This window comes from Amphiura filiformis, chromosome 11, assembly GCF_039555335.1.
Source record: "Amphiura filiformis chromosome 11, Afil_fr2py, whole genome shotgun sequence".
Taxonomy (NCBI): Eukaryota; Metazoa; Echinodermata; class Ophiuroidea; order Amphilepidida; family Amphiuridae; genus Amphiura; species Amphiura filiformis.
In genome coordinates, this window is record NC_092638.1 from 53,898,827 (window position 1) to 53,921,574 (window position 22,748).

A 22,748-nucleotide genomic window follows, 5' to 3' on the forward strand; every position below is an offset into this window, starting at 1 on the left:
AAAAAAAAAATTTCGGAAAAAAAAAAATTTGGAAAAAAAAAATTTCAAAAAAAAAAAAATTTTTAAAAAAAAAAAATTTTTAAAAAAAAAATTTCAAAAAAAAAAAATTTCGGAAAAAAATTTCAAAAAAAAAAAAAACGGAAAAAAAAAAATTTCAAAAAAAAAAAATTCAAAAAAAAAAAAAAAAATCGGAAAAAAAAAAAATCGGAAAAAAATAATTTGGAAAAAACAATTTCAAAAACAAAATTTCGGAAAAAAAGAACAAAAATTTCTATTTCCTTCATTCTCTTCAAAAAAATCCCAATTTCCTTAATTCTCTTCAATTTCCCTTAACTTCCTCAATTTCCCCTCATTTTCCCAAATTTCGGAATGAAACTCTTTTCCAGTATGGGGCGGTATAGGCCCTCCCCTCACCAAGTATCATAGCCATGCGACAAACAATGTAGACGTAACAGCATTTTTTAGCGTTTGTTACTAACGGACTAACGGACGGACGGACGGAATAACAGACGGAGAGACATGGTGACTTATTAATAGAGCTGCTACCCGCAGCTAACACGCGCAGCTAAAAACAATGATTCAAAAAGGCCAAACCATATCTTCACAAGTCAAATAATTCTTACATAGCATCAAGTCAGGGTTTCATACTCAAAGGGTAACAAAAACGGAAGATTACAGTGGTTTGTTGCCAGCGGAAGAACCCGAACGATTACAATACCTAGCTGCCCCCCAGCTAGGTAAAAAACATGTGCAATTTCACTTAGTTGCCAGCGGAAGAAAACGGGAAGATTACAGTGGTTTGTTGCCAGCGGAAGAACCCGAACGATTACAATACCTAGCTGGGGGGTGTAAACCCCCCAGCTAGGTAAATATCCTTTGTGTAGCTTGAAATATGGGATATATAATTATATTGCTTGGTGAAAGAAACAATTCTGACCACATTTATTAGTTGCACTTTTAACCTATGAAAGTTTTCTGTAGACTGATTCCTAACTCTAAAAATGTTTTATTTGATGACAACCACATCATTTTTTTTTCCTTGATAGCCTTATCATATTCAGGCTTGTATTACATATTTATAAATATGAATTTGTAAATTCACCATGGAGTACATGGGCGCAGCCATTATAGAACATCATATCAGCAAAAAGTACCTAGATATGCATTCACTTCGTAGAAATATGAAAACAAGATACTTGCATTCATCATGAATTTTTACAAAGATTATTAAAGGTGGGTAACCTGATTGACAATCTCATCCCCCACTTAAACTCATCAAAATGCTGATTTTGGTATCAGATGAAAGCTCATATTTTTCTCATAAACATTGAAATTTGGCGTTCCAAATCGGTATATTTCAAGAAATCATCATGATATCTTCGGAAATACACTGAGTTGGAACTTCTAATTTCAATATGTTTATAAGAAAAATAGGGCCTTTCACTTAAAATCAATATATTACATGATCATGATGATTATCATTAATAAAAACACTGTAGACTACCAATATCACGCTGTATAAACGTCGGTAATTCCATTAGGAATTAGTCACATTTACAAAAAACATTTTCATGTTCTTTTTGCATGAGTGCTTGAAAGGGATGACATTTTATGTTTCATTTCATTTCATTTTTCATTTCATGTTATACGTAAGTTTTAAAGAATTTGATTTTCCAAATATATCAGGTCACCTTCCTTTAACTGCAAAATAACAATATGTTATGGCTAATTGATTTTAGAGAAAAGTTATTTAAAGTATTTCAAAATCTATCAAGTGCCATTCATTTTATAAATTTTTTTATTCACCAAAATTTGAGAGACAAGTTGCTGAAGTCAACTGCCTTACCTGCCTTTCAAGGTGTACTATATATATTGCGTTTTGTAACTGGACTCGAAAAAAAAAAAAAAAAAAAAAATCTGGACCCTTCAATTTATTATTCAAAGATAACCCCTAGACAAACAGAATGAAAGTATTTCTATTTTTATAAATAGAAATTTAAACAGATTAAGAGGTATAGTATGAGTCATCCACATACAGGGGCACTGAGCCTGATCGAGGGGGTGCAGTACCAGCTTTTTTTTTTTAATCATCCACATGGAATTTCCCACTTTGAAGAATGGGGTGGGTGCTACACCACTGAAATGCAACATGTTTGTTATAAATTGGTTGTTTTTTGATCTTCACATGAAGGAACCTGACAACAAAGCAAATAGAAGAGGGTTACAGCTCGCAATACCCCCCACCCCTGCATCAAGCTGGCACAACTAGGGCCAATTTCTATAAACTTTTACCTCTTTCAAGCAATATCTATCTTTAAATAAATGCCATTTTGTAAGACTTGCATCTTGACAATCCTTTTTGAACGGTACAATATTTGATTTAGCCTTTTGGGTAACAAGAAAGCCTGATTAATGTGTTGTTTGTCAGCTATAATTGGCAAATTTGAAAACAGCCAATCAACAGCACTGTCTTTAAAAAATAAAGCTTGTCTGCTGAAAGAAATTTTGATAATCCATTTACTTTCGTTTAACTGTACAACTTGTAGTGTTAAACCTCAAGATTTTCAAACATGTGAACGTACATTTAGCATGTTTAATGGGAATACGCCAATTAAATCCTCTAAATAGTTTCCTTTTCATTGCATTGTTTGGCTAATTTTCCTGAAACCCACAATAGGTTGAACTTTTCAAGTTCATGCGCCACCAAGTATTGTATGAAAAGGGATTTTTCCACTAAAACAAGCTACTAGGTTAATGATAAAGCAATTGTTACTATGAATAGCCAACCATATGGCGGTGCTGTATATTCACAGAATAAATGTATAGGCCTATTCATGTAGAGGTATTGTCCTGAAAGTGGGTAGCTTTTTAGTTAGAAGTATATATTTTGAATTTTTTGAATACGTCATTTTCAAACTTGAAAGATGCATGGGGTTGGAAAATGTGTACTTTTTTGGGGGGAGTCTTTTTTGTTCCTTCTTAACAGCTTGTAGACTCCACATTTTAGGACTTGTGACTTGACTCGAGTCTCAAATCCCAGATAACTCGGACTCAAACTTAAGGACTTGTCTCAAATTCCAAACGACTTGACTTGACACTTCAATGACTACACTGGAGACTCGAGTTTGGTGATTGGATAGATTTTCACCTATCTTCTGCGATAGGTGGCAGACCGTGGACATCCATGGCTGAGATTTTGTGTTCACACTCCACAGTTTATCGGAATGTAATGGAAAAAGTCCTCATTTAGTCCCGGGGGGGTACTCAAGTTTGGTTTTGGTAGGGACGTGCCGCTGAGAATTTGAAAGTGGACCCATAAATATACCAATTTTTCAAGAAATTTGGACCCATTCATACACCAAAAGTCAAAATTTTCGGCCGAATTTAACCCAAACTGTCTTAGTTTTTACAAATTTTCCCAAAATTTTAGGGGAAAATTAGGGAAAAATTGGACTATTTTCCGAAAAAATTGAGAACATTTTGAAAAAAGGACCCATTCATATACCAAAATAGGCTTTGAAAAAGGGGCCATTGATATACCAAAAGGCTGAAAATGCTACCCATATTTGCGGCACGTCCCTGTATGGTCATTTGTACTGAGTACCCCCGGCATTTAGTCTTACTTTAAACTAACCCTAACACACACCCCACGTGCACGGGCATTCAAAGTGAGGACTTGTGATACATACGTGCTTGTGTAAATGGGGTTTGTAATGACATTAAAAGCGAGGACATTTTTAGGAACAACACATTCAAAGTGAGGTCACCCCACTTTGTCTGTAAATGTGCATACAAAGTGAAATAATAGCCTATACCCCTCTATACGAAGAGTGTTATCCAATGCACATACTCACAAAGCGAGGACTCTGATTTTGTCCTCACTTTGAATGTGGGAAACTATATCTTGTCCTCGCTTTGAATGGCTCGGCGAACACACCAGAGACCACCACCAGCATTTTGTTTTGCCTCATTCATAATACAGAGAAAAGTTTCAAAGTTCAAATGCAGGTCCCGTAATCAATGGGAATCACTTTGTACTTTGGAATTACTAAAAATAAAATTTAATTCTTGTTATTTATCTTGCTCAAGAAGATTTATATATAAAGTAGACTTATGATATCACGATTCGTGGTTACCGGTTATCTTCCAAAATAACAAGGATCAGGCAACAAGGTGACATGAGACCACATCCGTTAGTTGAGCATACAGATAGGCAAACCCAGGTTTCAGATCATGTGCGTTTGTGTGTGAGGGTTGTGTAGGGCTGCTTTTGTAAACACCATCATTAGGGGACACAAACATCATGAGGAAACACCCAGGGGGGCACCAAACAGGATTTGCCCTTTTGAGCAAAATACACCCCTATACAGGAATTTAGCGTGGTTTTGCAACAAATTTTACCCCCAAACAGGATTGTACCTGAAAGATACCCCATCATCATCATCATCAGTCGGCAAGCGAAGCAATTTTGTTTGACTACATATTAAAGGTACCACCCTTACAGGTTTTCAAGTAAGCCTACATGTTATTGTTTTTTTTAAAGCGGGGGGGCAAGGAACAAACTACTCCCCTCTAAATGTGATGGCTCCCTAAAAATCTCATCATACAATTATGTTTATCCCCTAAAATTCAGATTTTTAATCTGCACATTCCCCTAAATTTTAATGCTTCCACAACTGTCTGTGTGTGTTTCTTTACGCATTTAGCCTCTTCATGGATTCACCAGGGCTCGGTGACTTGCAATTTTGATCATCACTGCACTACCATGACTACTATTATAACAAACAGTAGCCCCCACAGTGGGCAAAGAGTTAAGAATAACACAGCAGTGTGAATGTTTAACCCTGTACCCATGCAAGTGTAAACAACTGTTGAGACCACATCCACTTGGTCAACCTTAATCCTATTGTATCTCAGTTTTTGGTTACACAATTTTTTCCTGGAAAAGCCGCTCATGCCAAACTTTGCGGTCTGTATCCAAGGCCACCGTTATAGAGTCCAAAGGTTAGGGAATCTATGGGATATTTTGTCCGGGTATATGAAGGAAGGATTTGGAAAGGTCAGCGATTATTAAGGACATAGAGACATGACAATTAAAAATGATAATCAGTGATTAATCATACAAAGTTGTTTTCTCTCTTTTTCAGAGAAAAGTTGAAGGATTTTAAAAATGTCACCCAAATCAGGATGGTATGACTGATTTTTTGTCTGATTGAAAAAGTTAATTTCTTGGCAAACTGTAAAAGAGATAATTTTATTCTCGAACGTTGATTAAGGATAAAATGTTACATAAATAAGGATGTTGTTACGTGAGCTATCAGTCAGTATGGGGAATTAATATCTTGGTAAAACTTGATTAGTTATAAGTATTGTTCATGCAAAAGTTGGGAGGATGAAGAAAATGATATAGCGTCCAGTCTTAATTAAAAAAAGGTAAATATTGAAGAAAATATTGAAAATGCTGCTATTCTCATGCTCAGAATAAGTTATAAATTACTGCAAATCAACTTAAGGACTCAAATAGCATCGTTTGCACATATTTTTTGGACATGAGAGCACATCAGACATATCAAATGGTATTCTGAATACGTGGAAAAAAAAATTTCCGGTCCTGATGATATCAAATAATTTTGATTCTTTGAAATTGGCGATATAATATAAATTTGATAGAAAAATACTAAAAATTGATATTTCTTTTATTTTTCATATTTAACAATCCTCGAAGTTAAGTTAAGATATGTACTTAAAGCGGGAAGGAAAAGCTGACGATCATTTCAATATTTTGACATTTCTTATTGAAGATACGCATTTTTTTCCCAAAAAAAAACTAAATTATTATTTAGGTCTTTTTTGGAAAAAAGTATATGAATTTCAGGATTTCTAAAATATGAGTACCCCTAATATGTCATATGTAACAGTACTTATTTTGTCGCTTATTAAGGAGGTACTACACCCCTGGCCAATTTTGTGCCTATTTTTGCTTTTTTCTCAAAAATGATAGCGCATTGGTGACAAGTAAGATATGTAAATTATAGGGGCAATGACTACAACTACTGCATTGAAAATTCGGCAACTCAAGGCAAGTAGTTATTGATTTATTGATCAAATATTGGTTTTCCCTCGTTTTTGACTATAACTCCACAACTGTTGTCTGTGCTGAAATAATATTTTCAGTGCAGTAGTTGTAGTCCTTGCCCCTATAATATACGTGCGCTAATATGCGCTTTAGTTTTTGAGAAAAATGCAAAAATAGGCACAAAATTGGCCAGGGGTATAGTACCCCCTTAATAAGTCTCATCACTTGCAGGGCCAGGGTATGATAGCACACCAATACTTCTCTATACAAATATCTGAGTTTTTTATTTAGAAAAATGGGATTTTTGTCGAATAGCGAATCACTGATATTGATACCGAAAGTTGACTGGTATCTATGTGAGCGCATTCTACTCATTGATTGATGAATTGGTTAAACTTGAAACTTATTATGAAAAAACAGGGAAATTCCCGATTTCTGAATGTCTTTTGTTTGATTAAGTTTTGCAGACAAAATGTGTACAAATAGCAAGTGTATAATCAATCATGGATGCATGATATGAATGTCACATCAGAATTATGTTTGTAACTTTGTGGTTTTTCATATTAATATCAGTTCATCACGAGTTGACATGTTGCCAGAAATATAAACTTGACTGCTTTCAAACAATAATGTGATCATATATTGGGATCACTGTGGTTATTTTTAAATGGAAAATACTGAAGTGTCAAGTCGGCAGATATCTTTCACTTCAATGTAACATCTGTACTCGACATTACCATCGAGTTAAAGGCCCCATACAAACAAGTGGGTTTCATGCCTAACCTGTTTTATTGACTTATGTTACATACATGCACTGTTAGAAAAGAAAGGTGCTAAAGAACCCTTGATGGTTCTTAGAATAACCATAAAAGGATCTTAGGGTACTTGAACTTTTTTGCTACTCGGAAACTTTTTTGTAGAACCTTTATTGGTCTACAAAAGGTTTCTAGATTTTCACAAACCCCCATGAAGTTTGAAAGTTTCTTAAAGGGGAACTGTCCTATTTAAACCATAATGTTCTTAAAAACCTAGAACCCTTTGGAGAACCAAAAAGGTTCTAAATGACTTTCAGTGAACCAAAAAAGTTCCACATAGTATCCTAAGCTCCTCTTATGGTTCTTCCTAAGAACATTCACTTAAGGTTCTCATGAGAGGGCAAAAGGTTTTGGAACTTGGTTTTCTAAGAGTGTAGCTACTCATTTTCACTGCTCTGATTTTGTTCTGTCTAATATTTACTACCAGGTTCATACATATATCAAGGATTTGTTCCCGGGATTTGTTTTGGAAGTGGGGAATTCTCAAAATAAAAACCATTAAAAAATGACTTGTCTTTTATAAAATGATCTTGGAACGTTTAGGATGGGAAAGAAGATTTCCCTTATCAGCCCTTCTCCTGATCGCAGTACCCTTGAATAGTGAGCCATCCAAGCACAATCGCTATGTCAAAGGGTATCGGACAGTACTGAGCCAGTTCTAGTACCATGTCAAATGATTATAAGCTATTATAAACAAAGATGAAATATTTTTTAATGTGGAAGATCTTTTGCAGATTTAGTGTATTTTCAATACTGATGTTGGACTTGGTTGTAAAGAGTAATGCATTGATTGTTGATTATTTTGTTGTTTTTCTGATGCAGGTCTCAAGGCGGTCTGTTTCCTACAGCAGATAGAAGACATTCTGATCCAACTCAACAGTCACAGCAGAAATCTAGAGGTCAACTAATTAGACAACCACCACAATCAACAGGTAACTATAACAATAGAATGAATAAACAATAGTTTACTAACAAGTGTGCAACGCCGGGGGGGCACTCAACTTTGGAAGTGACGGTATGTGCCTGTCAATAGGCCCCCCTCTTTTGAAGTCCACTATACCCGATGACCCCCCTTTTAAAAGTCATACCTGATGACCCCCCCTTTTATTTAGTTGTGGCTACCCAATAACCCCCTTTTTTTGGTTGCGGCTACCCAATGACCCTTTTTTTTCTAGATTTTCTAGAATAGCATCATCAAAATGCAACAAAATAATGCCGAAACTTTCAAATTTTGCTCAAATTTTTTCAAAATTATGCCGAAACTTTCAAAATTTTGCTCCATTTTTTCAAAATTTTCTACCTGATGACCCTTTTTTTGACATCTTATACTCAATGACATCTTTTTTGAAAATATTATACCCAATGACCCCATAATTGACTTGGAACGTTTGTTTGCTAGGGAGATGTCAGAGTCAGGATGTAGGTATCATTATGCCTCAAATCACGAATAATTGTAAGATTAGTGCAGAGTAGGTTAGATATGAAAATGGAAAGTAACAACAAATGACTATACACCTGATTCGTGAACTGTGTCTTTTTGAAAGACTCTTCCTGTTTATCCTTCATCTCTATTTGATTTTCAGTGTATTAGCAAGTAGATGATGTATATGTATCGCAGACGTTATACATGTATAAAAACTTAACGTTTTCTATTGGTCAACATAGGCGTAGATCTCGGGTGGGGATAACCCCCCCCCCCATATTTTGCCAGGGGAGCTTACTTATTTGTGTCTTCTATACTATTCATCATATACCACTGCATAACGAAATTCAACAATATTCAATATCCAAAGCAATATCCTCACTATAATAGGTCCCAAAAACAGAATTGTTTCCCCACCCCACATAATCGCAAATTGACACGAAAGCTTCATTCCCATTTATTTCATCGAAAACGGTCCTGTCATACATCTTCCACAATCAAACACATTTCTCTTGCATTCGATCATTTCCTACTCTTCCCTAGAAAAATCATTATAATTTATAATACCAAATCTACACACCATGGAATTCATCATATCACGTCTAAGCACTATTCATCATAGGCCTATACCCCTGCATAACAAAATTCAACAATATTCAATATCCAAAGCAATATCCTCACTACAATAGGTCCCGAAAACAGAAATCCTCACCCCACATAATCGCAAATTGACACGAAAGCTTCATACCCATTTATTTCATCCAAAACGGTCCTGTCATACACCTTCCCCAATCAAACACATTTCTCTTGCATTTGATCATCTTCTACTCTTCCAAAGAAAAATCATAATACCAAATCTACACACCATGGAATTCACCATCACGTCCAAGCTCACATTGGGCGCCCCATTCCTTTTTTAAAGGAATTTTTATTTATTTTGTTTGTAACCAATGACCCCCTTTTTTAAAATAACGCTTTGTACCCGATAGGCCCTATACTTCGCGATTCCGGTAAGCACATACCCGTCACTTCTAAAGTTGAGTGCCCCCCTCCCCCCTCCCCGGGTGCAACAAGTAAGCAAGCAAATATAACCGCCAAGTTCTGCCCACAATATCTGCACATTTTTGGACTCTATTCTTAAAATATTTTGAAACTTTGCCCTCAACAAGATCAAAATCATTCAGAAAAGGGTTTTCATATTTTGATTTAACAGCCAGACAGACTGATTGTTTGCAAAGGTCAGAGATCACTGAAAAAAAATAACACTATTTAGTTTGCTTAAAAAAGTGGATAAGAAATTGTTTGTCAATACAAATTATGTCAGAGTCCAAAGCACAAATTTAAAGATACAATGTGATGGGTGAGTGCTGCTGCACCCAATACTATAAAAGTTATGCTATTCACCCAGTCCCAGATATACTTAAAAATTTTGCTGGCTTTATTAATAACTAGCGGGATACCCGCGCTTCGCGCGGGTCCCCGCTAGATGAGTAAATGGGAGCGATCACTAAAACAGGAGGAATTACTGAAAAGGTAGAATCATTGAAAAGGTAAATTTTATTTTTCTAAACCTGTTCCTTCTTGCATTTCCATTTAGCTTCTTTCTTTCTTTCTTTTCAGTTTCTTCTACATGGGTCTAGTTTGTTCCCATTAAAAATTGCTATTTAGCTTGGGATTTTCCGTTTCCATGTTATTTATTTATTTAGGCCTAACCGCATTCCCATTATTTTCTGAATCTGTCCTTTCTTACGTTTCCCTTTTAGCTTCTTTTTTTTTTATGCTGCTTAGCTTGTGATTTCCGTTATTTATGTTAATATATTTAATTCCGTTTTCATTATTTTGGCTTCATTTTTCTTATATTTTCTGATTAGTTTTTAATTTTAGCTTTTTTTTCTTACGTTTCCTGATTAGTTTCTTTCTTTATTTTGCTCCCGTTTCATTTAGTAACCTGTATAATACCCGTATCTTTTTTGTCTTCCTTTCTTTTCCTTTTTATTCATTTTATTCTTTCTTTCTTTTCAGTTTCTTCTACATAAATCTATTTTGTTCCAATAGATATATGCTGCTTAGCTTGTGATTTTCCGTTCCCATGTTATTTATTTATTGAACCCCGTTCATATGCATTATTTTATAAATCTACCCTTACTTATATTTGTCCTTTTTGGTTTAAGTTTTTTTTTCTATTATTTTGTTCCCATTTTTCATATTTCCTGCTTATAAGTTATAGCTTGTGATTTCCCGTTTGTATTTAATTCTGTTCTCATTATTTTAGCTTCCTTTTTTCATGAATTATTTATTTATTTATTTATTCTTTCATTTTTTTTTTTTTTTCCTGCCTCCCGTATCCTTACGATTTTTATCATTTTGGTAATCTCTTAACCAAACCCATTACCCCTTTTTGTCCTACTTTCTTTTCTTTTCTGGCACGGAAAGTTGGCCTATGCATATGCGTCTTCCTTTTATTTATATAGATTTATTTATTTATTTACTCTAATCCACAACCCTGTACCCATAACCCATCCATAGTAGGCCTACCTTTTCAGTTTTGTCCTACTTTCTTTTCTTTTCTATTTCTCTGGCACGGAAAGTTGGCCTATGCATATGCGACCCGTATGCGGCAAGTCACATCCCTTGTACGCCAACGCACTAACACCAACGCTGCCAGTTAGTTACGGCACGCGCTACCACTGAGTTTTGACAATAAAAGGCCCGGAAAAAAATTCGGTTTTAACCATTTGTTGACCGTTTTCAACCAAATAAAGTGCAATGCATTTCCCGTATATATTCCTCAATCTCCGGACGATTCATAGGCCTAGAATAAATAATGAAATTGTACACTGACTGTCTGCACCCCGGTCTCCACGCAGGCACTATCACCACTCTAGACTACCAGACCACTGTTTCCACGTTACCTTAGTGATGACGCAAAGACCTGATTCACGCGTCGTAGCCTTAATTTCTTGGCTGCCAACCTTGATGCAGTGGCGGTAAATGGGGCGCGTAGATCTGCGTGAGGGACTAAAAAGCTAAGTAAGATCATTATTAAATTATGCGCTGTTGTGCATCTAGATAGCCTGAATCATTTCTTGGCCACCTCGCAGTTGGCAGAAAACGGGGCAATGTTGCTCTGCGTATGGTTTTTTGGCTCTGAGCGAAGCTAAAAGGGCCCAACTGATCGCAACAATTAGAGAGCCAATTCGGGCGTTGGTTTTTATGCTAAGGATGTTTGTCTGTTTGATATTTGGTCTTGAAATTTGTTTCTAAATTTTGCTTATTTATTATTTAATCGATTGCACTCCAGGTAGATTTCAAATACTGTCGATAAAATATGATTTTTTGGTAAAAAAGCCACGATGAACGAGTTGTTTTGTGGTACCCTATGTGTGCTAGAGATTATTTTGGTCTGTATAATTTAAGTTGCGTAAAAGTGACGGAAACCAACGGAGGGTAATTTCTTAAGATTCAGTTCAGATTCAGAAGTTATTTACTATTTCATAACTTTTCTTAACTATTTCTTTACAATTTAAATAAAGAAATAGTTGAAGAATGTCAAAAAATGGTCAAGAACATGTCTGAATCTTGAATAAATCTGAACTAATGAATCGGGTAAATGAATTTCCTAGTGGACTATTTTTCCTTGCGCAAGTGCACATATTTTTGTGACCTCAATTTTTGTGCAAAACACGGACAGAAAGTCATGAAAAATGTTCAGTATTTCATCACACTCATTGTAGTTTTGTTAGAATATAGTTTTAAAAAGTCAATTTAATCATATTCTGGACATGATTCTGAGGGAAAATTATATTTTCAATGAGATTTTACTTTACCCCACTTCGCAATATTGAACAATTTCCGTATTTTTCCATAGCAAAAACAGTCTAAATAAATGATGTTCCACTTTGCACAACAATTTTATACTTCAGAATATCAAAGATTGATATGTTTTCTCTTGAAAAACAACATGGTTTTTAGGCCAGGACTTCTTAAGAAATTCAAGACCAAGGTTTATTTGATCGATGTTACGTCGATGGTCCCCGATCTCGCCATGATTTTGGCTTGTTTTATGTTTACAATCAGGAGGTCATGACCTATGGCGTATTGATCGATTCTGATCTGTTCTGATTGGATGGTCTCAAGGTCGTCACAGTTATGAATGAATAATTCACAAGGTCATTGGGGGTGGGGGTGGGTGGCAGTAATAGAAAAGGTCAAAATAATGTTGGATAATGAACATATATAATGTACATAATAATAATAATAATAATAATTGAATTCAAATGTGACTGAAATTAGTGCCGGGTTTCAGAAATCATTGATTGCAAGTTGCAAAGTTTCATTCTTTACTATAGGCTGTGCAATATTAATCATGAGCTAAATTTTGAGAGAAATCAAAAGGAATGGCAAGCAATCAATGACAGCAGGGGGTGGGGAAATCACTTTTTTTTTTATAGTATTCCCTGATCAGAAAAAAGTTACAAAGATCAATTATTTGAACCGATGGCTGCTTTCGGAAACTAATAACAACTAGTAGGCCTATGGGCATGAAATTTGGTAGGTACAGTCAACATTTATAGCCAAATTTTCGGAAGGTCATTTCGGGGTCACCAGAGGTCATCTGAGGTCAAATTAGTAAAAACTACTGGATGGGCGTGAAACTTGGTGGATACAGTCGACATTGGAATCAAATTTTTGGAAGGTCATTTCGGGGTCATCTGAGGTAAAATTAGTAAAAACTGTCATATGGGCATGAAACTTGGTAGGTTCAGTCAGAGCAAAATATGGTAATTAAGTACCTAATTTGCATAATTTATGCGTAATAAGCAAAATACCTTGTGAACAGATTATCTGGAGATCCGTATGGGGTAGTGACGTAACTTGGTGGGGAGTAGCGTGGCCAGATGTTCTCAACCTGATTAGATTATCAGCGCAAAATATGCTAATTAAGTACCTAATTTGCATAATTTATGCGTATTTGATGCGTATCAAGCAAAAAAACCCTTGCGAACAGCTTATCTGGAGATCCGTATGGGGTACAGTGACGTGACTTGGTGGGGAGAAGCGTGGCCAGATGTTCTCGACCTGATTAGATTTTCAGCGCAAAATATGCTAATTAAGTACCTAATTTGCATAATTTTAAATGCGTATTTGATGCATATCAAGCAAAAACCCTTGTGAACACCTTATCTGGAGATCCGTATGGGGTACAGTGACGTAACTTGGTGAGGAGTAAGCGGGGCCAGAGGTTCTCGACCTGATTAGATTTTGAGCGTAAAATATGGTAATTAAGTACCTAATTTGCATAATATATGCGTAATAAGCAAAATACCTTGTGAACAGATTATCTGGATATCCGTATGGGGGTACAGTGACGTAACTTGGTGAGGAGTAGCGGGGCCAGAGGTTCTCGACCTGATTAGATTTTGAGCGTAAAATATGGTAATTAAGTACCTAATTTGCATAATATATATGCGTAATAAGCAAAATACCATGTGAACAGATTATCTGGAGATCCGTATGGGGTACAGTGACGTAACTTGGTGGGGAGTTGCGTGGCCAGAGGTTCTCGACCTGATTAGATTTTCAGCGCAACATATTTTATCCAATTTCGTGAGGTCAAAGGTCACATAAAAGGTCAACGGAAGTCACCAAACCTTTTAATAATTAATTTTTAATTGTGCATCATATAACCAAATAACAGCTTGATCGGTCATGTAATTAAGGAAATATGACGACTTTAAGATAGTCGCTTTCCATGTAAAGTATAGCAAAGTAGCACTTTCAATGAGTGATAACTCGTAAAGGAAGCATCTTTCTGTTTTGATTTATTACTTTGATGAAATAGTTCTTTGGTATTGCCAAATTTGATTGCAAATTTGTAAGGTGGGCCCCTGAACCCCGCCATTTAAAGCCAAATTTTTGATGGTCATTTTGGGGTCACCAGGGGTCATCTGAGGTCAAATTAGTAAAAACTGTCGTATGGACATGAAACTTGGTGGGTACAGTCAACATTTCAAGCCAAATTTTTGGAAGGTCATTTCGGGTCATCTGAGGTCAAATTAGTAAAACTGTCGGATGGGCATGAAACTTGGTGGGTATAGTCAACATTTAAAGCCAAATTTTTGGAAGGTCATTTCGGGGTCACCAGGGGTCATCTGAGGTCAAATTAGTAAAAACTGTCATATATGCATGAAACTTGGTGGGTACAGTCAACATTTAAAACCAAATATTTAGAAGGTCATTTCGAGTCACCAGGGTCATCTGAGGTCAAATTAGTAAAACTGTCGTATGGGCATGAAACTTGGTGGGTACAGTCAACATTTAGAGCCAAATTTTGGAAGGTCATTTTTGAGGCCACCAGGGGTCATCTGAGGTCAAATTAGAAAAAACTGTCATATGGGCATGAAACTTAGCACGGGGGTACAGTCAACATTTAGAGCCAAATTTTTAGAAGGTCATTTCAGGGCCACCAGGGTCATCTGAGGTCATATTAGTAAAAACTGTTGCATGGGCATGAAACTTGGTGGGTACAGTTACCATCAGCCAGATAATCGTGCCCAGCCGATAACCGCCAAATTCATTTACCTCTACCAAAAGTTATCGCAAAAGCAGGGGGTCATAAAAGCAGGCGAGACTCGTGGTTTGAGAACCGCCTTGTTACCCTCTGAAATGGCCTTTCCTGTGGTGCTAAATGTACAAAAACCATCTGACCCCACCGGGGACCCTTAAGGGGCCCCCCCGGCCGTGCTGGGCAAGAGTTCCGCTCGCTATGCTTAGCTAGTTCAGGATTTTTTTGGGTCAGCTTGTGACATCTCTGACTGTTGTATTTAGTCTGAAACTTGGTGGGTAGTCACCAATTAGAGCCAAATTCTTATTCAGACTAACACTATTCTTGACATAGGCCTATTTTGATACATTTTGATTAGTTTAGACCCATTTGGACCCTTTTCCATCCAATTCCACCCGTTTCGATCCATGTGGCTAAATATTAATTCCCAAAATTGATTGATGTATCATTGTATGCTCTGCAAATGAGATAGCTACCAACCGACCAGACGTATTCCATTGAATGTAATATGTCACATATACTCAAATGATTTCACCTGTTGCACATTCGACTTTCACTGTCACCATAAAGCACAGAGCCACAGCGCCATTGGTGCTCTTGTTAATGGAAATATTATTACGCGGTTCACACTGTCCTTATTACCCACAATGCCACTGCGATCGATTTTGCATAGCAACACGACAGTTTTTTATGTTATTCTCTTAGTTACCACCAATTTTGGCAAAAATGAACCTCAGATGGTTTAATGGCAATATGTACTCGATCAATGTACCAATAAATCAGAGCTGAAAGTGAAATCATCTCTGAGTCTATTCGCGCACAAGATTTAGCGACTTCCTTTTATTTATATAGATTTTTTCTTTATCCTATACTGGTTATGGGCATTTTGGGTTTTTTTTGGGGTTTTTTTTGCCTGTAGACAAACTTGCTCACCAACACCCCGCACTTGCACATTATATTTGGTGAAAGTGATGTAGACAAACTTTCTCACCAATGCCCACCACTCGGCCACCTCACACCTACCTGCCTGTTCAAATGGTTTTATCTATCTCCTAATTCCAAACCCTCCATTTTACTGTTCATGCTCACTGTATAGGCTATAAAATGTTGCAAATGCCATCAACCATGTCAGTATTTGACTTGTGGTTCCAAAGATAGCCTAATTAGTTTCATTTTTATGTTGATAACAATGAAATATAAAAGAAATATACTAATATAGTGGGCACTTGTATTTCAAGTTGTATACCACCCACGCACACAGACTTTAAAAGAGGCAAAAGCAAGTATTTTTCGTTAGTGTAAAATGGATCCAAAGCAAGAAAGTACTATGTGGTTGTTTTCCTACCTTAAGCGAGTATTTTACTGTTATGAACACACCTAAAACCACCGCCGGTATCCCTAACCTTGAAGGGCTTTTTGGTGACGGAAGGAAAGAAGGAAAGAATAAAGAGAGAAAAGAAGGAAAGAAGTTGTTTGCTCTGGGTGGGATTCGAACCCGAGACCCCTCGCATGCCAAGCACTCGGTCGGCGACACTTTGTTATTGGTCTTGGGCTTCGCTGGCCAGCGAAACCTGCGTGCCTATATATCACTTAGGGCGATTGCGTCATCACACCACGTGGGATGCATGCACGAACAGCGCATATATCAATTAAGTAGTATTTTGTAGCATTCAGGAGGGTTAGGGATAGCAATCAATCAAGCAACCTAAATAAAGAAAACAATGAAAAGTCCAACATTTTGAGGTGTTTTAGAGTACAATTTTACCCAGAATTTAACCTTATTTTTCCAACTTTTATTACCAGTTAGAACTAACTAAAGGATTAGGATTTAGCTATGTTTTATTTGGCAAAACAGGATGATATTTTTTAATCCCCCAAAATTAGTGCTGTATATTTCTGGAACATGAAGCAGGATTGGGTGTAGCAACAAAGGATTCTTTTGATCTCATTACTTTACTTGTTCAATGTGGGCCACAAAGTGCATCATCCCTTTCCTAGCACCTGCTGTCGGTCACTTTAACGATTATTGTCATATTCTAAGTAGCTCTTTTCAGAGCGAGTAATCAGTGGTTAGTTTGTGATCAATTAACTTTGGTTTCCATTATTTGTGCTTTGGATTGATCAAAAAACAAATTAGCTCATTCAGAGAAGACTTTGTGGGTTGATCTATTGGAATATACATGCACATGTACTGAAAAGGAAGTCTTTTATATGAATTACACATTGTTTGCAATATGTGCTAATGATGATGTGATATGATCATGAGGAATGGGCAGAGCTACCAACTCTCCCTCTTTTCGCAGGAGACGCCCTACTTATAAACCTTCAGAACCCTTAATTTTTGGTCATCTCTCTGAAAAGGAAATGGTTTCGTCCATAAAGATGTACACATTTTTACAAATCTCCCTGATTGCAACAGGAAATCTCCCTTTTTTCAAGATTCAAATGTTGGCAGCTCTGAATGGGTCTAATGTCGCTTATAGTGATTTTGAGTTTTATTGATAAAAATAGGCAATACATTCTTGTGGTTTACTTCTTCTTTTTTTAATTTAAAGAATCTCTCATTGCCTTTCCCAGGAGGTTTGTAACCAGACGTCCAATTTGAATGGGGTTTGGATCAAACTTTAGTATTTTAAAATGTACAAAATTGAAAATTGTCAACTTTAGACAGCATTTTAGATCCTCCCCCAAAAAAAAAAAAAAAAAATCTGTGATAATCTCTTGATTCACACAAATCAGTTTGGGTGAATCTCTGTGAGAATCCATGATTCTCGTTGAATTTCTAAAGCTTGACTTGTTCCTCTTGATTGTAGTGGAGGTGATGTGTAACTTTTGTTGCAACACGTCACACTTGGTGCATCTTAGTACCATCACATCACATATGTGACCCCTCGCCACAAATGAGCCCTGAAGTCGCCAATCATCATTTTTGAGATATTCAACCAAAATATTCTGCTTGAAATTAGCTTTAAAATGATAGTACTTGACATTTAAGTAGTGAAAAATCAATAAAACAGTCAATAAACCCTTTGTTTCCTATTGTTTATTGTTAAGTTCTATGGAGCATATCTCAATAGTGGCACTGGCAACATCCGGGCTCAGTTGTGGAGGATGGTCACATATGTGATGCGATCAAGCAAAATCAGTCGGAACTCGGAAATATTGATTTTGAGATATAGCCAAACAAAGGAAATATTTCCTTTTGTTTCCTTTTGTTATGGAAACTCTTTAATTGCTCATATCTTTGGAACTGTTTGTTCAATTTCAATGGTTGTTTCTGCAAAATCCAACTTTGTAAATACTTTTTACTATCCTATAAGAAACTGAAAATTTAATATTTTCGAGTTCCGACTGATTTAGCTTGATCGCATCACATATGGTCAAGTGTGATGGTTGAATGAGCAGGAATGGTCAAGTGTGATGGTTGAATGAGCATGAACGGTCAAGTGTGATGGTTGAATGAGCAGGAATGGTCAAGTGTGATGGTTGAATGAGCAGGAACGGTCAAGTTTGATGGTTGAATGAGCAGGAACGGTCAAGTTTGATGGTTGAATGAGCAGGAATGGTCAAATGTGATGGTTGAATGAGCAGGAATGGTCAAGTGTGATGGCTGAATGAGCAGGAATGGTCAAGTGTGATGGTTGAATGAGCAGGAATGGTCAAGTTTGATGGTTGAATGAGCAGGAACGGTCAAGTTTGATGGTTGAATGAGCAGGAATGGTCAAGTGTGATGGTTGATTGTGCAGGAATGGTCAAGTGTGATGGTTGATTGAGCAGGAAAGGTCAAGTGAAATTGAACAAGCCATCTTTGACATCACACTCATAGACTTGTGTATTTGTTTCTAGAATATAATGTATGAGTGACATAATCTACAATGGACAAAGTCAATAACCCTTTCCCATTGTAGGAGTTAATGTGGTGGGATTAGCATGGATTTGGTTTGGCATGCACAAACAGAAGGATATGTGTACTGTGGTGGCTGACACAGGATATCTTTGGATGTACCACATCTCAAACTGTGCTAAAGTTCATTGCTATATACACCCCCTATAGAATATGTGACCTTTATTTTCCACACAGGGAGTGTGAATTTCAAATGGGGCTACCTGAATGGGTGACTTATATTAGAAATCTACACCCCCTGTGTGGAAGACTAAGGTCATGTCTTTTAGAGGGTGTATGTATTTCAACTGGAATAGGCCAAACTAGAAATGGGAACACTTCTAAATAATATGGGCCAAGTCAATAACCGGCTCTGTCCATTGAAGGTGTTATGGTGGGATAAACATGGTTTTGGCTTGCACTAACAAAAGGATGTGTATAGAGTGGTGGGTGACGTAGGATATCTTTTGATGTACCACATCACATCATAACCACTATCTAATCATACCATTTTGTATCCTTTTACAGGTGGCAAGAGTGACCCCAAACCATTAGCCGATGCACCAGCTCATAGAGGAATCGCCAAAGGAAAGCAATGGGATGGACAAGCATCCTCTCTTCGCCTGAGATCAAGAGGCGCATGAGGCTACATCACCATCAGCGTATGATCCGCTGTCTACGAGGGAGGATGATGAGGACGACGCGCATTTCTTTGATGGCACACCTGATTCACCGAGGAGACATTCCTCTCCATTTGAGCAGATTGAAGCACAAAGAAAAGGAACTGTTGGTTTTGAGGAGCATAAGCAAGTTCCAGCAAGTTTGGCACCATCGAGGGAGCCACCTCTGTCGCTGTTGGCAACGAGAGAACCATCAGAGGATGGAGTCGGGTCACCGAAGCTTCTGCCACCAGCATCGGAGGAACGTGTGAGGAGCTTAAGTGGTGCATCCACTGAAGGAGAAACGGGTGGTGCAACCGCGGCACCACCATTTACTTTCTCTCCAAAATCAAAAGCCAAAGTTGGTGTGAATAAAATATCAGCATCCCCTAGTAAGAAAGATCTGGACAAGTCAAAGGAGAGTGCATCGGAGTCCTTGCATCGGCTCAGAAAATTCCGCAAGGAAAAAGCTGCAGGAGGACCTGCTGCATCTGGAACTGATACAGATAGCATAGAGATGGTGACCATCTCCCAAGGTAAGAAAAAAGAACGGCGGAAATCGAGAGACGACGATGTGTGGATCCATGTGACTGCCAAGCCAAAGCATAAGAAATCTTTGTCTGCCAGGGGGAGCTTGGAAAATGTCGCATCAAATCGTCAGTCACGGAAAGAAACATTGCAAAAAGACCGTCAAAGAAGTCAGTCGACGGGTGCCGAGACAGAGAGGAGGCGAAAATCTTCGTCCTCGTCACAGGATGGCAGCCACACAAGAACTAGAAGAGCTAGCGGTGGGGCTTCTCCTCTACAAGGGAGCTCCCCGACACCCACTGGGATTCGGCCGTATAGTCCGTGCAGTGGCAGGCAACGAAAGTCTTCAATGGATAAGACATCTTCACCAGCTTCAAGTCGTAAAAAATCTGGTAGCTCAGCTAGTTTGGAGTCATCAGGTGAAGCTACTGTGAAGAAAGAGGAAGCAGAACCAGCAAAAGATACAAAAGATACCAAGTCCAAAGTGGATCAGGGCCCTGGGGAAATAGTGTGATACGTTTGCACAAAAGATTGTGCAAAATTTTTAAATGATTGATAAATGTTTGTAAGTAAAACAAAGAAAAGGTAAAATTTTATTTTTATGTAGGTGTACGAATGTCTGTAATCTAGTTAAAAAAGATCAGAAAATGTGTTTGAAGCAGTCTGGTGTCGTGTCCACCCACTGGGAAAAAATCATCAACATAGTGCAGCCGGTGTTCTGTATTTCAGTCACTATGCTGTACACTTACTGTATAGAACTGTATGAATGCCCAATCCACTTCAGACCCTCACCATCAACATAGTAGTAATACTAAATATCTATCCTCTATCAATAACATCCCCCTTGATAATGATAATCAGTATATGTATAATTATATGAAGAGCGCAGATTCAGAAACCGATATATCAATTGTTCTTGATTTGAGATATAGGCAAATATAACTTGTCAAATAAAGAATGTTTATGAGGAAAATATGTGCTGTGTTTACCATAGTTTCAGAAACATATTAAGTTGACAGCACTGGGACTTTGCTAATGAACCATTCCTTGGATTTTTTAAGTAGGGTTTCAGTTTAAAGCTATATAGCATTATAGGAGAGACATTAGTGGCCTAACATAAAAAGTTTGGAAATGGCATTTATCGGCTTTTGCATCTGAACTTGTTTGGGCTATTCCATTTAAAATCCTCACTACCCCTGTGGAAGATTTAGCTAAAGTCTGCCACAGAGGGGGTATTAGTTTTGAATAGAATAGACAATTGGGTAACTTCCATTTGTAATACTAGCTCCAGTTGTGGAAGATATAGGTAAAACCATTAATACAGAGGGAGTGTAGGTTTCAAAATGATTAACTCTGACCAATTACATTTGAAAAACATACTCCCTCTGTGGAAGATCTTTCCAAAATCTTCCACAGGGGTAGTGTGAATTTCAACTGGAATAGCCCGGTAATATCCGTAACATGATCTCATTCCCCTGTTTTTAGTGTACTCTAGCAGTGTAAATAAATCAAATGAAGGATATTAATGCTATAGTTCTATTGTGAATTACAAAATGTATTAAATATGTTTGATAACTCTCCCCCCTTCCCCTTTCCTGTCCCCCCTCCCTTGTTAGTTGTCTCTGGTACCATTACCACAAGTAACAGATATCTAGATGCATATAGTTTTTAGAACACAGTTCTTTTATAACGAACAGTATAATGATAAAAATGTTGTCAGTATAACAAACTTTGTAGATACATTAGTTAATGACATTGATGGCTGAATTTGTAACGTGTGTATGTGTCTTTTGATGCACATGAATAATATTTTCACAAATCAGGGTTGTTTTCTTATTAAATTTATTAAATTATTGGAATAAAAGTAAAACTGATCATGGGTAACGTTTTAGAAATACGTAAGCTGGTATAATTGTGACATGTTGACTGTTATTTTAGAACAAAGGGGCCAACAATTGTGGAAGAGTAGAAGTTGAAAAAAAAATATGAACATTTGAAAAAATGAGATTTTTTAAAAAGATGATTATTATAGTTTAACAATGGAAGGGCTTGGGTGTTAAAAAAGGGCTATGTTATATAGCATACAACTTGAGAAAATGGGTTAAAGTTGAAGTTACTTTGTATGTAAGCAAAAATGTGTTAACAATTGTGTATGGACCCCCTTGATGTGCTCCCCAACCTATATTAGAAATTTGGACTATTTTTAAATAAATATTGCAGTTATTGTTCTTGTATGCGATATCATATTACAGCGTATTTTGTATTCTATAAAAAAAAACAGTCATCTGGTAATGGACCAAATTGCCAAATCTGATATGAGATTTATAATGTGCCCATTTTCAAGGGGATATCAGACAGGTCATTGGGTTCATCTGTTTATTGGAATGATCTTATTGTATTTATAAGAGAAAAATCTTTTTGCTTATTTTCATTCAACAGACCCCAAATTTGAAAGCCAAAATTGAAACAATGGTTTTACTTATAGAAGTCAATCCAGACAATTTTATTTTGGATTTTTTTCAGAATTTTGACATCCTGAGTTACTTTTAACACAAACAAGTTGTCATTGAAACATGAATGTACCTAGTGCTGAAACTATTAAGGACAAAGCACCAAGGGCATGGCTTTAATATACAAGGGGTCTGCAAATCCTGGTATGCATTCCAAAGTTGACAACCTGTGATAACCCTTTTAGCAGCACCCAATTTGCTGTCCAAATCACGACTTTTTCAATTTTACAAGGGGTTACTGTGAAAGAATAACCCAAGAATGTTGGTTGACACTGCCCCCTGGAACTCC

The 22,748-nt window shown here is 36.9% G+C and overlaps 2 protein-coding genes across 2 annotated transcripts in view; both read left to right on the forward strand.

The window, feature by feature from the left end:
* The window catches only part of LOC140165006 (protein CLEC16A-like), a gene marked incomplete at its 3' end in the record, with an annotated part of 351,590 nt that extends 332,217 nt beyond the window's left edge, over positions 1-19,373 (forward strand). The window contains 2 exon segments of the mRNA XM_072188415.1: positions 7,714-7,823; positions 19,291-19,373. Of these exon segments, the coding sequence (XP_072044516.1) occupies positions 7,714-7,823; positions 19,291-19,373 (193 nt within the window).
* Positions 19,374-19,392: 19 nt separating this feature from the next.
* LOC140163776 (uncharacterized) lies at positions 19,393-21,537 on the forward strand (the record flags this gene model as incomplete). The annotated part of the gene is made up of 1 exon (XM_072187092.1): positions 19,393-21,537. A coding segment is annotated over one exon (1,071 nt), but the record flags the coding sequence as incomplete, so codon positions are not given.
* Between the last annotated feature and the right edge of the window lie 1,211 nt (positions 21,538-22,748).